This window comes from Acomys russatus, chromosome 25 (assembly GCF_903995435.1).
Source record: "Acomys russatus chromosome 25, mAcoRus1.1, whole genome shotgun sequence".
Lineage (NCBI taxonomy): Eukaryota > Metazoa > Chordata > Mammalia > Rodentia > Muridae > Acomys > Acomys russatus.
Genome location: NC_067161.1, coordinates 13,545,923 through 13,560,001, shown reverse-complemented (window position 1 = coordinate 13,560,001; position 14,079 = coordinate 13,545,923). Strand labels below are relative to the sequence as shown.

Genomic DNA, 14,079 nt, shown 5'->3' with positions numbered 1-14,079 from the left:
GACATAGAAACAGCAAACTGGCTACCACTGTAACAAAAAAAAAAAAAACTTTCTTTGGGAGACAGGATCTTGCCATGTGGCGCTGCCTAATCTAGACTCACCATGTACACCAGGCTGAGCTATGCGTCTGCCTCTGCATCCAGAGTGCTAGGACTGAAGGCATACACCACCACTCCTAGTCCAAAACTCTCACTCTTCAGCTGAAATATATAAATAACTCTTTCAATCTATAAGGAAAAATTAACATTTAAACAGAAAATCAGGCATAGGGCATGGATTCTCTGAAGCGTAAATCCAAATGGCTCTGGGATAAGAAAAGCAAGCTTGTTCTCAATAAGACAATAAAACTAACCAAGATACAGCTTCTTGTCGTGACCGAAAATCAATCTGTTCAGAACATGACTGTCAGCCCGCAGACTCAACCGCATGACTCAGGGTTCGTTCCTTACAGCTGTTCTACAAAAGGATAACACCCAGAAAGGACATGGGTAGTTTGTGGGGGATTTGTTGATGGGGGGCGTTGGGGTAGGAGGGCATGGGCATGTGACCTATAAGCGCAGGCGGAGGACGGAGCAAAATGTCAAGTGCCTTCCTTTAACAACACCTTACTGCCTTGAGACAGGGTGTCTCACAGAATCAGCACCCTACCCTTTAGGCTAGGCTGGCCGGCCAGGGAGCTCTCAGGAACAGCCCATCTCTATCACTGGACGATGGAGTTCCGGTACCACAGTCACGCCAAGGCTTTTCACAAAGGTGCTGGGGGTTCCAACTGAGGCCCTCAAGCTTGCAGAGCAATTAGGCTTATCTGCTTAACCATCTGCCCAGCCCCCAAAAGACTGAAAAAAACAAAAAACAAAAACTCCTTATAGCGGGCCAGATGAATAATCATGTACACTCATCTCATGGAATTTGCTGCAGCCATTTAAAAAAAAAAAAAAAAAGGCCAGGCCTCTCCATAAATTGATTCTGTATTCAAGACACAGACATAAAGTACAAATGAAAATATGCAAACAGGCCTGGACGGTGCTGGTGCACGCCTTTAATCCCAGCACTGGGGAGGCAGAGGCAGGTGTATCTCTGAATTCAAGGCCAGCCTGGTCTACAGAGTGAACTCCAGGATAGCCAGGACTATCCAGGATAGCCAGGACTATGCAGAGAAACTTTGTCTAAAAAAAGAAAAAAGAAAGAAAAGAAAATGGGCCAACAGTGTATTTCCACTTGTACCTAGTTCATAACGTGTGCTTATGCTTGTGTATACACAGAAGGTTCAGGAAAATGGTAAAGTGGGGGGATAACGCTGGGGGTGCTGAGAGTATAATACCAATTTCATTTTTGTATGATATCACCAAGCTTTAAGAATAATGTCCACCCAGTGCAAGACTACGTTCTTGTCATGCAGCAGTGTGCTGCAACTACAGAGGATGTGCTCGGTAAATCCAAGAGGCTTCACGGCAGTGACGCAACACAATCTTCCTGCGATTCGTTGAGGGGGCTGGGGGCGACGCAGTATTTTATTTTACAGTGGATACACTTTCGGAGTTTATGTACAGGAGAGCTGATTATCAAAATGGTGAGTGGTTTTACCCGCAGAGGACAAGAAACTGAATTCAAGGCAACTTCAGCCCTTACAGCAATTCATATTTTTTTTGTTTTGTTTTTCCAGACAGGGTCTCTCTGTGTTAGCCTTGGCTGTCCTGGACTCGCTTTTGTAGACCAGGCTGGCCTCGAACTCACAATGATCCGCCTGCCTCTGCCTGCCGAGTGCCGGAGCAATTCCTATATTCTAAAATGATTTTTAAATTCGTGTCTGTGTGTGTAAAATCTAGTGTCTTCTTTTTTTTTTTTTTTTTTTTTTTTTTTCTGTTAGGAGAAAAGGCTGGCCTTGGGCTCATGGCCTCCCAGGCGCTGGGGTTACAGATGTGCACCACTGCTCGAGCAGGGAATTCTTATGTAGTTTCAAACTGTTTGCTAGGCTGGACAGTCCGGAGTCGAGCAGCCGCCCCTTTCCTCCTCCTCCTCCTTCTCCTCCTCCGCACTGTGCACTCGCGGGCAGCGCGGGTGGCCGCCAGGCGCCACTTACTTGTCTGGGACGCGGGATGCTCCTGGCTCCTCTGGAAGGGGTACCTGAAGAGCAGCTTATTGCCCCTGCTGCCCGAGCTCACCAGGATCACGCTGATGGGGCTAGTATTGTCCCCCATCCTGCGGGGCGTGGGCCTGAGGGGAACTGGGGAGGGGACCGCGGAGACTAAAGGTAGGAGCCCGGCGCGAAGGGACACTGAGGAAGCCGCCTCCGCGTCCCCGACATTCAATCTCGCGAGACTTCGCCGGTGCCTGGCACAGCTACACAGCCTCTGCGCAGGCCCGAATGGCCGAACGCGCAGGCGCGACATCTGCCCTGAGCAGCAGTGGCTCTCTAAAGGAGCTTCAACGTAGTTTAAAGTCATACACTTGCTTTGACCAGAGAGTATAAACTTGAAACTGGGAGGACAGGTGCGGTGGTTGGATTCGTAACAGCTTGTGCATTACATGAAAATAACGAACCACCCGGGCTTGGTGGCGCACGCCTTATAATCCCAGCACTTGGAAGGCGGAGACAGGTGGATGACTGTGAGTTCGAGGCCAGCCTGGTCTACAAAGCGAGTCCAGGACAGCCAAGGCTACACAGAGAAACCCTGTCTCGAAAAACCAAAAATAAATAAATAAATAAATAAAATAAAAATAAATTTTAAAAAACTAAGTGTTAATTTCTTTTGTTTCCAAAATTTAAAAAGATAATTACTTTTTTTTTTTTTTCAGCTATTACTCAGAGAGAACGTATCATTTGATTATTTGCCAGTATTTGCCCTTTGTGTTATGGATGTGTTATGTGAAAGGGGTGATACTCACTGACTCATTTTGCAAGCCTTTTCCCAGTTTTGTGTGTTCTGACTGTCACAGAAAATAATGGACGTCTACCGTGTGTCCCAGCGAGGGGGTCCCTGGAATGAAAATTAGGAGTCAGGAGTAGGAAGGGGAAGTGAGGCTGGGAGGGGAAGCCAAGTTCCTGGGGATGGCTAAAAGAAGTCGTGGGACCTTCCTACGGAGACTGCGGAGTGGACAGGGGCCCAGGAAGGACCGTGGTCCAGGCTTTCCTCTTACTTCCCTGGCCATTGTGCTAGTCCATTAGCCAGGCCTTGGACCCCAGTGGTCATCTCTGGGATAGGCAGGGCCTAAAGGAAGGAACCCCATCTTTCCCCCCAGCTATGATCTTAGGACCCACTTTTTGCCAGCAACCTTCACAGGACCGTTCACAGTTTGCTCTTCTGTGGCATTAATAGCGACAGGCAGTCTTGGTGGTGGAAACCTCTGTTTCCAGCTACGAGGGAGACTGAGGATGCAGGACAGGACGTTAACACCAGCACGCAAGAAGGTCTCAATCCTGGGAGACCTTCTCTAAAAGGTAAGAGATGCTGCTTAGTAAGCACTTGGTCCTCATGCACAAGGCCCTGGCTTCAGCCTTTTCTGCCACCACTAACTCAAAAAACGGGAAATAACGATTAAGTACAGGGACACTGCCAGATCCCAGCCTACAGACCTCCTCAACCCCCACGCTGTCCACATCATAGCTAAGAAACACCATCGGCTAATACAGAAAGCACAATTTATGGTCGCACTGTGGCCTGTGGACCAGTGGGCTTCACTGTGGACCCCAGGTTCCCCACCAGAAGCAGAGTTTAAAACTGTTCAGTGAAGCACTGGGACCCGCCTCGGCTCTGCAGGGAGTAGCTTCCGCTCTGCTACTCGAGTCCCACAGATGTAAGTCCTCATTCCAAATGTAAACAGTGTGGATTCAAACTCTCCTCTATAGAAGAAGTAGTCGTTGGGAAACTGGACCCTTGGACCCTTGCCCCCATTCCCACCCCCTAATCCCCACCCCCACCCCATAGCCCCCACCCCCAGAGTCTCTCTTGGGCTGAGTAGGAGAGCATTATGAATGCCTTATCAGTCCTGTCATTTGGTCAGCCAGTGGGCTGGGTGGGGCTCACAGACACTATCTGGGAGCCACCTTCTCCACTGGGTGTTCCTGCCTCTCCAGGAAAGAGCCACATGCTTACAAGAGCGACAGGAATAATCATAAACTCTCTACCGTGTCCTGAATCCTGTGGCTGGAGATGACACTCCAGAACGCTGAAGTGGGGGCTGAGTGGCGGAAGTGGGGGAACTGAGCCAACAAGGTTAACTTGCCCTCTCACAGTCACCTTTCTTGTGGGGAGGGGAATCTACAGACCCTGGGCCTGGCCTTCTACCTCATCTCAGCCAAGTTCAAGATGTGCCCGAAGCTTGCAGTTCTGACTATTTCAGCAGCTCTGGTATCCCGGACCCTGCGTGGGTCCAGGCTCTTCGTGTCCGGGATCTTGGTGTCCACTGCTGGAAGACCAAGAATGGCCCCCACCCAGTCAGCACCCAGTCCACAGCAAACCATTCAGCTAGTTCCCTCCTCCGTTGGAATGGTGGTCACCTTTTATAACCTCCCTGAGCTTCTAGCTCCTTAACTTAAAAAAGTAAAATAAAATAAATCCAAACTGGACGTGGTGGTGCACACCTTTAATCCCAGCATCAGGGAGGTAGAGGCAGGCAAATCACTGTGAGTTTGAGGCCAGCCTAGTCTACAAAGCAAGTCCAAGACAGTCACGACTGCACAGAGAAACCCTGTCTAGAAAAACCAAAGCAACAACAAAACTCCAGTGATGATAGAACTACCCTGAGGAGTAGCTATGAGGGTTGAAGGCTCAACACAAAAAGAGTGTGGTGCCATGTGAGGAACTTAGAAAGCACTTAATAAATGTCCCCCGAAGGAATCCAGTACAGACTGTTGTCAAATACACAGGAGGTCACTGCTAAGCTTTTAAAAATGTGCTTAGAATCTCTCTTAATCCTGACTTCTTTTTTTAATAAAAGATTTATTTTTTTTTATGTGCATTGATGTTTTGCCTGCATGTGTGCCTGTGTAAGGGTGTTGGATGCCCTGGAACTGGAGTTACAGTCATAAGGGTCCTGGGAATTGAACTCAGGTCCTCTCGACGACCAGGCAGTGCTCTTAACCGTTGAGTCATCTCTCCAGCCCCAACAAATGTTTGTAAGGGGCTTTTTTTGTTTGTTTGTTTGTTTGTTGCTTTTTAGAGACAGGGTTTCTCTGTATAGCCCTGGCTGTCCTGAAACTTACTATGTAGGCCAGCCTGGCCTCAAACTCAGACATCTGCCTGCCTCTGCTCCTGAGTGCTGGGATTAAAAATGGGTACCACCACCACCTGGCTTAATCCTGACATTTAAACATGCTTTTATTCTTTGTTTGTTTTGTTTTGTTTTGAAACAGGGTCTCTCTACATAGTCCTGTCTACCCTGGAACTCACTGTAGACCAGGCTGGCCTCTCGAACTCAGAGATCCACCTACCTCTGCCTCCTGAGTGCTGGGATTAAAGGTGTGTGCCACCACACCCGCTACTCTTTATTTTTGCTTTATTTTACATATTTTATATTCTGGCCGGATTTGAGACTGGAGAATCAGAAGCTCAAATTCACCCAGATCTAAATATTCAAAACCCTGTCTGCCCCCTCCACCCCCACCAAAACAAAAACAAAAAAACCATAAAGGTCTGGCGTGGTAGGAAAGGTCTGTAATCCCAGCTCTTGGGAGGCAGAGGCAGGGGGATCTCTGTGAGTTCAAGGCCAGCCAGGTCTACAAAGTGAGTTCCAGGAGAGCCAAGGCTACGCAGAGAAGCCTCATCTTGAAAAACAAAACAAAAAACAAAAAGTTGCCAGACATTGTGGTACATGCCTGTAACACTCAGGAGGCAAAGACAGGATTGTTGCAAATGTTGCAAGTTCAACACCAGTGTGGGCTGCATAGCAAAAAGTTCCAGGGGAGCTTGATCTACATAGCAAGACCTCAACTCAAAAAAGCAAACAAAACAGAAATGAACCAGTTAGCTAACTTGGATAGCTTATGGGTAAATGTGCTTGCCTCCAAGTCTGACAACCTGAGTTCAATCCCAGGAAACAAGGTAGGAGAGAGGCTATTCCCACAGGTTGTACTCTGACCTCCATACATGCACCATAGCATGGAACAGTGCCCCTCCCCCCAAAAATAGTAAAAATTAAAGTGTGTAGCCTTGGTTGGTGTGGACTCTCTTTGTAGACTAGGCTGGTCTCAAACTCACAGAAATCCGCCTGCCTCTGCCTCCCGAGCGCTGAGACTAAAGGCATATGCCACCATGCCCAGCTTAAACTTTATTTTAAATACAAAAATAAGTCCAGAACAGCCAAGGCTACACAGAGAAATCCTGTCTGGAAAAACATCATCATCATCGCTGCATAACATTTCAGCAGTGTACACCTCAAAAAGTGATCACCCTATAAGCACCCTTCCCTCTCCCCAACTCCCCAGGCTGATAAGTGTAGTGTGCTCTCTTTAAGGATCTCCCTGATCCAAATGTTTGCTGTCATAATGCATAGCTTTCTGAGTCTGTTTCTCTTGCTTTATATGATGTTTTCAAGGTCTACCCATGTTGCAGCATGTATCACTTTATTTTTATGGCTGCAAAGTATCTCATTATACAGAAATATCATAATTATAATTTGTCTGTCATACACAGATGGGCATCTAGGCTGTTTCCAACCTCAGAGTATTTCAGATGTAAGGATGTGACATTTTTTTCCAAGGAGTCAACAAATTCACTAATTAACTGCATTAAAACTACAACTTCTTTTTGTCATGTTTGTCTTCTTCTTTGGGGCAAGGTCTCTGTCACCCAGGCTGGCCTGGAAAACACTGTGTAGTTCAGCCTGACTGCAAACTCACAGCAACCCTCTTGCCTCAGCCTCCAATACTGTATATGGTATTACAATTGTATGCCACCACTCTTTAGTTTAAAATTACAAACTTGCCCAGGCAGTGGTGGTGCACACCTTTAATTCCAGCACTCAAGAGGCAGAGGCAGGCAGATTGATGTGAGTTCGAGGCCAGCCTGGTTTAGAGTGCAAGCTTCAAGAGAGCCAAGTCTACACAGAGGGGAAAAAATTACAAACTTGTCACCATTACTCATCAGAATGAGGCAGGTTGGAGATACATCTCAATGTAGAGTGTCAACTTAGCAGCATGTGCTAGGACTGAGTTTTGATTTCCAGCACTAGGAGAAACAGTACAAACTACAGAGTTGGAGGAGATAAAACGTGTAAAACTGATAAAGAAATTATATCCAGAATATTTTTCAAATTCTGACACATCAGTACGACCAGCACAACAGGAAACTAAGCATCACTTAGATACTTGAGAAAGAGGAAATCAGCTTGGAGCAATGGCACTCACCTGTAACCCCAGCAGTCAAGGAAGCAGAGGCAGGCAGATCACTGGGAGTTTGAGGCCAGCCTAGTCTACAAAGCTAGTTCAGGACAGCCAAGGCTACACAGGAAAATTCTTGTCTTTAAAAAAAAAAAAAAAGGCCGGCGGTGGTGGTACATGCCTTTAATCCCAGCATTTGGGAGGCAGAGGCCAGCCTGGTCTACAAAGCAAGTCTAGGACAGCCAAGGCTACACAGAGAAACCCTGTCTCAAAAGACCAAAAAAGAAAAAAGAAAGAAAGAAAGAGGAAATCCGGTAGCCAGTGAAGTTGTGAAAAGGGCACAGCCTGATTCACCACCATGAAATGAAATGGGAACCACAAGAGAAATCTCTGCCCTCCCAACCAGAAAGGCTAAATTAAAGGAGCCGGAAGATCAGCAGACTCAGTTGTTTAAGAGAGACACTCACACCATCAGTGGAAATGTAAATTGACCATCTTTTGGGGAAAGTCCAGCAGTTTGTTGTTGTGTTGTTTTGTTTTGTTTTTTCTAACTTTGAAAATACCCCTGTCAGGGCTAGGGATGTAGCTCAACTGGGGGAGTGCCTGCCTAGCATGCAGGAAGCCCTGGGCTCAATTCCCCAGCACCACATGACTGAGGTGGCACAGGCTTGAAACCCCAGCACTTCGAGGTAGAGGCAGAAGGACCGGAAGTTCAGGGTCATCCCTGGCTACACCCTGTCAGAGTTGTGGTGGGAAAAGGGGGTGGGGGAAAGGAGAAGAAAGAACATTTGGGTTGTTTCCACTTCAGGTTAGGATTGGTAATATTCCTGTGATGTCCCTGACTGAAGACCAGCAGTTGGTTACGCTATGGCTGATGATTTCAAGAGAGGCCTAAAAAACTGTCTTAATAGCCTGTGTTAAGTGATTCCAGGACAGCCAAGGCTACACAGAAAAACCCTATCTCTAAAATAAAATTTAAAAAGACAGAACTAGCAAGGTATGGTGGCACATGCCTTTAATCCCAGCACTCGGGAGGCAGAGGCCGGCTGATCCCTGTGAGTTCGAGGTCAGCCTGGTCTACAAATGAGTCCAGGACAGTCAAAGCTACAAAGAGAAACCCTGTCTCAAAAAACCAAAAATAAAATAAAATAAATAAAAATCAATTAGTAAATAATTTTTTCCTCTCATTTTTTGGGATATTACCCAACTTTAGGCCTTATCATAAAGTTACGGCAATTAAGGCAGTGTCAATGTGGCTAAACATGTATCCGTCAATCAACCAGATGAGTAGAGTCCACAAACTGCCCTATCACAGTATGGCTAATTCAGGCCAGCAAGATGGCTGAGGAAGCCTGATGATGGAGTTCCACTCCTACAATCCACACAGTAGAAGACAAGCACTGATTCTGCAAAGTCCTCTGACCTCCAGTTGTGTGCCATGGCCCAATAAATAAGTAAAATGTAATGAAAACGTGTCTAATTAATGATTAGGCTCCATCTTGGCCAAGACACAGAGAAGTGACAGCTAATTAGCATGAGGCAGGGGAATGTCCAGCTGAGGGCTGAGTTCAGAGCCTCACACACGCCAGGCAAGCATACATCCACAGGAAACAGTCACGCCAGGCAAGCACACATCCACAGGAAACAGTCACGCCAGGCAAGCACACATCCACAGGAAACAGTCACGCCAGGCAAGCACACATCCACAGGAAACAGTCAGTGTAAGAGGTGAATGTATAAAGACTTTCGAGCCTTTGCAACAATTGACAGTGAAACAGACATTTATGGACAACAACAAAAAAGTTTAACATGGGCCTAACCCTCACACCTCATACAAAAATTATCTCAAAATGAATCACCTATCAAACATAACTATGAAACATTTAGAAGGAAATATTGATTTTTTAAAAAATCTTAGTGTGGAGGCAGGCATAGTGACACCATCTTTAATCCCAGAACTTGGGAGGCAGAGGCACAAGGATCCTCGTGAGTTCAAGGCCAGCCTAGTCTACAAAGAGAGTCCAGGACAGCCAAAGCCACACAAAGAAACCATCTCTGGAAAAACAAACAAAAAACAAAAGCAAAGCCTTTGTGTGTTGTGGTCAGGCAATGAATTCATTAGGCATGACTTGAAAGGGATTCTTTCCTAACCTGGATATGGCAGCCAGCACTTTAATCCCAGCACTCTGGAGGTAGAGACAGCGGGATCTCAAAGAGCCAGCCTGGTCCAAGGCAGCCACTGTTACACAGGGAGACTCTGACTCAAAAAAAAAAAGAAGCAGGGTTTCTTTCTTTCATTTAATTTAATTTTGATATAGGGTCTCACCATGTAGCCCTGGCTCGTCTAGAACTTGCTATGTAGACCAGGCTGCCCTCAGATTCACCAAGATGCACTTCCCTCTGCCTCCTGAGTGCTGACATTAAAATCATTCGCCATTAAGCCCAGCCCAAAAGAAAGAGTTCTAAAATAGAAGCTTGAGCCAGGTGCGGTGGCATACACCTATAATCCCAGCACTCGGGGAGGCAGAGGCAGGCAGATCACTGCAACCAGCCGAGTCTACCAGGTGAGTCTAGGATAGCCATGGCTACACAGAGAAACTCTGTCTCAAAAAAACAAAAACAAAAACAAAAAAACAAAATAAGGGACTGGAGAGGTGGCTCAGTGGTTAAGAGCACTGACTGCTCTTCCAAAGGACCCGGGTTCAATCCCCAGCACCCACATGGCAGCTCACAACTATCTGTAACTCCAAGATCTGACAATCTCACACAGGCATACATGCAGGCAAAACATCAATGCACACAAAATAAAAATAAAGAAAAATAAAATAAATAAATAAAAATCAAAATAAATAGGTAGATAGATGATAAATAGATAGATAGATAGATAGAAGCTAGATCAGTTAGATTTCATCAAAATTAAAACGTTGGCTCTATAAAAAGGACTATTAAGAAGAACTGAGACCTGGGTGAGATGTCTCAGGGGGTATAGACAGTTAGCATCATGCTTAACAACCTGAGTCGGTGGTCCTCTGGTTCCACACACGTGCTGTGGCACACATATGCCCCTCACGAAATAAATGATATGAAAAAAAATTAAAGATGAATTGAAAAGTGGAAAACTAGTAGAAAGCATTTGCAAATAGCATATCTGATCCCCTAAAAGTGCATCCAGATTATACACAGAACACTGGCAAATCACCAGTAATAAAATAGTTCAGTTTAAAAGTAGATAAAGTACTTTTGTTGTTGTTGTTGTTGTTGTTGTTGTTTTGGGAAAGAAGAAGTGGACAAAGTGCTTGAGCTACAAAGGATGGCAAATAGACAGAGAAAGAGAGAGATCTTCTGTCACTGATCAGCGGAGACATACAATTTTCAGCCACAGTGCAACGTCAGTATTTACCTGTCAAACAGCTAAGATTTAAAAAAAAACAAAAACAAAAAAAAAACTCTAGCTATGAGCATGTACAGGCGGAGGAGGTCCCCCTCAGACACAGCCATAGGGGAGGGGAGTAAGGGGGAAATGGGAGGGAGAGAGGAATGGGAGGATACAAGGGATGGCGTAACAATTGAGATGTAATATGAATAAATTAATAAAATATATTTTTTAAAAACTCTAGCATTGATACAAAGGAACAGAAAACAGAAAAGACACTCATGAAAATTGTTTTGGTAATTCCTTATAAGGTTAAATGTGCCCTTTGCATACGCCAGGAACCCTACTTAGATATAGACACATCTACAGACAGGGATAGAGAGAAACAGAACCCTCCATCCACACACCTCTCCAGGATTGCTCAGAGCATCGGTATTTGTAACAACCCCACACTAGAAACAGTGGATGAAAGGATAAACTGCTGTACATTCAATCCATGAAATAGAAAGTAGCCGACCACTGAGACATAGAAGAGCAGAGGAGCCTATGGGACATTGTAGAAGGGGAAAGAAGGCAGCATTAAAAGGATACGATGCTGCATGATTCCAGTTGCATACATTGTTGAAAAAGAGATGGTTTAGCAAGGCTTAGGTTAGGAACAAGAGGAGGACGAGGCTGCAAACGGGAGGCTGTGGGAGTTTATGGGATGGTGGAACTACATAAATCTATGTATGTGTCAATTCACGGCAATGAACAAGTCAACTTAACTGCATGTTAAGGTCAAACTACAAGACTTGTGCGTTTCACTGGTTGGTATGGAGGGGCTATGCTGCAAATTGACAATTGTCTTTTGTGGACCTGTCACCTCTTCCTGGTGGAAACAGACTTCCATGCTCTTCCCTCAGTACTGAGTGAGAGCAACTGCTTCCTTGGAGGAAACCCAAGAGTCACAGAAACTAGGGGACAGACAATTTGTGATTCTGAAACGAGTTAAGGACAGTGCAGATCTGGACACAGGAATGACCTCCCACCATGGCTGGGCCCCTATCTCTCCTGGATTCTGTGTGAGACGGTGACCAACACCCCTCCTAAGGCCAAGGGGCCACCAGGCCCTGGTTCCCATTGTCACTGGGTCTGATAACAGGCTCCACCCTGCAAGCCCCCTCCCCTCTCCTAACCAGTGGCCACAGCCTGGCGGGGGGCCTGACCTATGTGTATATAAGGGGACCCTGGGACAAGCACTGTCAGGCCAGTCTTGAGTGCACTCAGCTCCAGCACAGCCTCCAACCCTCACCACCAGCACCACCATGTCTCTGATGAAGAACGAGAGAGCCATTATCATGTCCATGTGGGACAAGATGGCTGCTCAGGCAGAGAGCATCGGCACTGAGACTCTGGAGAGGTAAGTCCGGACACTATGGCTTGAGTAGCCAGCTCAAAAGAGGGATCAGCGAGAAGGGGGGTGACGAGGCGACGTTAGTGAGGAGAAGCCGCTGAAAAGGGGCTGTGAGGAGGGCATGGTAAGGACCGTAAGGACAGTGGCAGTGGGGGAAACATGGAGGGCACTGTGAAATTAGTCCTCCAGTCCTACAGTCCTCACTCACCAAAGTCCTCCATGAGGCTCCACGGGGCCTTGCCATACAGACCTGGTGCAACAGGAAATAGTAGCATCCATCTTGGGGTTTTGTTGTTGTTTTTTTTTTAATTAGTTAATGTGTGTGTGTGTGTGTGTGTGTGTGTGAGCACAGGCGCCAGTAGAAGCTAGAAGCATCAGATCCTCTTGCACCTTAGTTACAGACAGTTGTGAGTTCTCTTCAAGGACAATAAAGTGCTCATAACCACTGAGCCATCTCTCCAGATTCGGTTTTTGTTTTACTTTTTGTATTATCCTCAATGTACATCTTTTTTTTTTTTTTCATTTAATTTCATTTCTTTAAACACTATACTGTTTTGTTTTGTTTTTCTGCGTACCCCTTAAGTTTTTAGCTCAAGGCAATAGACCCAGCCCTCGGCCTAACCAGGCCTAACCATCCCTCGCACAGCTAAGTCTTTCTCCCCCTCCAGACTTTTCTGCAGCTACCCGCAGACAAAGACCTACTTCCCGCACTTCGACCTCCACCCGGGGTCCCAGCAGTTGCGTGCCCATGGCTACAAGATCCTGACTGCTGTGGGCGATGCCGTTAAGAACATCGATAGCCTCTCCAGTGCTCTGACCAAGCTGAGCGAGCTGCATGCCTATATCCTGCGTGTGGACCCGGTCAACTTCAAGGTGGGTTTGTGAAAATGGAAGGGGGAGGTCAGGAGGGAAGGAGACGCGGAAGAAAAGCGAGTGGCCTCTCCGCTGTACTGATCACTGAACCTCCTTCCCCTCTTCCGCAGCTACTGTCCCACTGTCTGCTGGTCACCCTGGCCGCACGCTTCCCCGCCGAGTTCACGGCCGAGGTCCACGAAGCCTGGGACAAGTTCATGTCCATCCTGTCTTCCATCCTGACTGAGAAGTACCGCTAAAAGCCACCGCCACCGCCACGACCGCCCCGCCCCCACCACTCCTCCCCCCCACCCCCGCCCAAGACCGGCTACGACCCCTTTCCTCCTCTTCATTGAACCCTCCCTCCGGTCTTTCCCAGAATCTTCAATAAATGGTTGAAGACGGAAATAAATTGTCCTGTGTTCTCAGTCTTGGAAGGAAATGGGAGACGGGGCACTTCAGGATGCACTGGGGATTCGCAGGAACGCTGTGTTTACACACTACCTAGAGGACATTCCTAGGGTGGTCGGGGGAGGGTCTTGCCCTTGCGAACAGCACGCAGGAAGCAGAGCATCGCAGCGTTAGCCCACGCAGGTCCTCTGTCAGCTGTGCTTCTCCTCACCTTTCCTAATTGCTTCGCACAGCGTGGTGGGGGGATATCGGGAATTCCTTAAAGTCTGACGTCACAACTTCCGCCACCCTAGCGGCTAGGGTAGGGGGTGTCTCTGTTCTTAAAGGAATAGAAGACTTTCAGTAACTAACTGCCTTCATTCATAGGTTCTGCCGCACAGAAGTGAGTCTGACAAAAGCCCCATCTGTTGGCCTCGCTCTGGGCATGTTTCTGTGAACAGGCGGGCTCTGTATTCCTGCTGAACTCCGCAGAGCGGATGGGGCAGAGCGGGTAGGGGGTAGGGGGGCGCTGTATGGAGAGGTCTGGCCCCTAGAGCACTCCTCACTTGTGCCTAACTCAGCACCCTGGAGTGCGGCTACCTTGAGGCTGATTGCCCGCCACCAGGCACACTTAGGGGAACACCTGCTACTTGCATGGTGATGGCGGGGCAGTATCCAGGCTCTTTAGGAAGCAGCCCAGGGCCGGGGAGTGTATCCTTTTCCAAGTCGCCATACCATTCCCAAAACCGA

The 14,079-nt window shown here is 47.2% G+C and overlaps 2 protein-coding genes across 5 annotated transcripts in view; one reads left to right on the top strand and one right to left on the bottom strand.

Moving 5' to 3' along the window:
- Positions 1–2,331, bottom strand: part of Nprl3 (NPR3 like, GATOR1 complex subunit) — a 37,336-nt gene extending 35,005 nt beyond the window's left edge. For 2 of the 4 annotated variants that reach the window (XM_051167359.1, XM_051167360.1), the window contains exon 1: positions 2,081–2,247. Coding sequence is in view for 2 of the 4 variants with exons in the window: in XM_051167357.1 (XP_051023314.1) it covers positions 2,081–2,198 (118 nt within the window). In the remaining 2 variants the exon portion in view is untranslated. Of the gene's footprint in view, positions 1–2,080 lie in introns of all 4 variants that reach the window. The other 2 variants (XM_051167357.1, XM_051167358.1) reach the window with 2 other exon arrangements.
- Positions 2,332–11,986: 9,655 nt separating this feature from the next.
- Positions 11,987–13,199, top strand: LOC127208015 (hemoglobin subunit zeta). Its single transcript, XM_051167361.1, has 3 exons — positions 11,987–12,093; positions 12,756–12,960; positions 13,071–13,199. Exons 1-3 carry the CDS (start codon positions 11,999–12,001, stop codon positions 13,197–13,199), a joined length of 429 nt encoding a protein of 142 aa, XP_051023318.1. The 5' UTR covers positions 11,987–11,998.
- Positions 13,200–14,079: the final 880 nt, after the last annotated feature.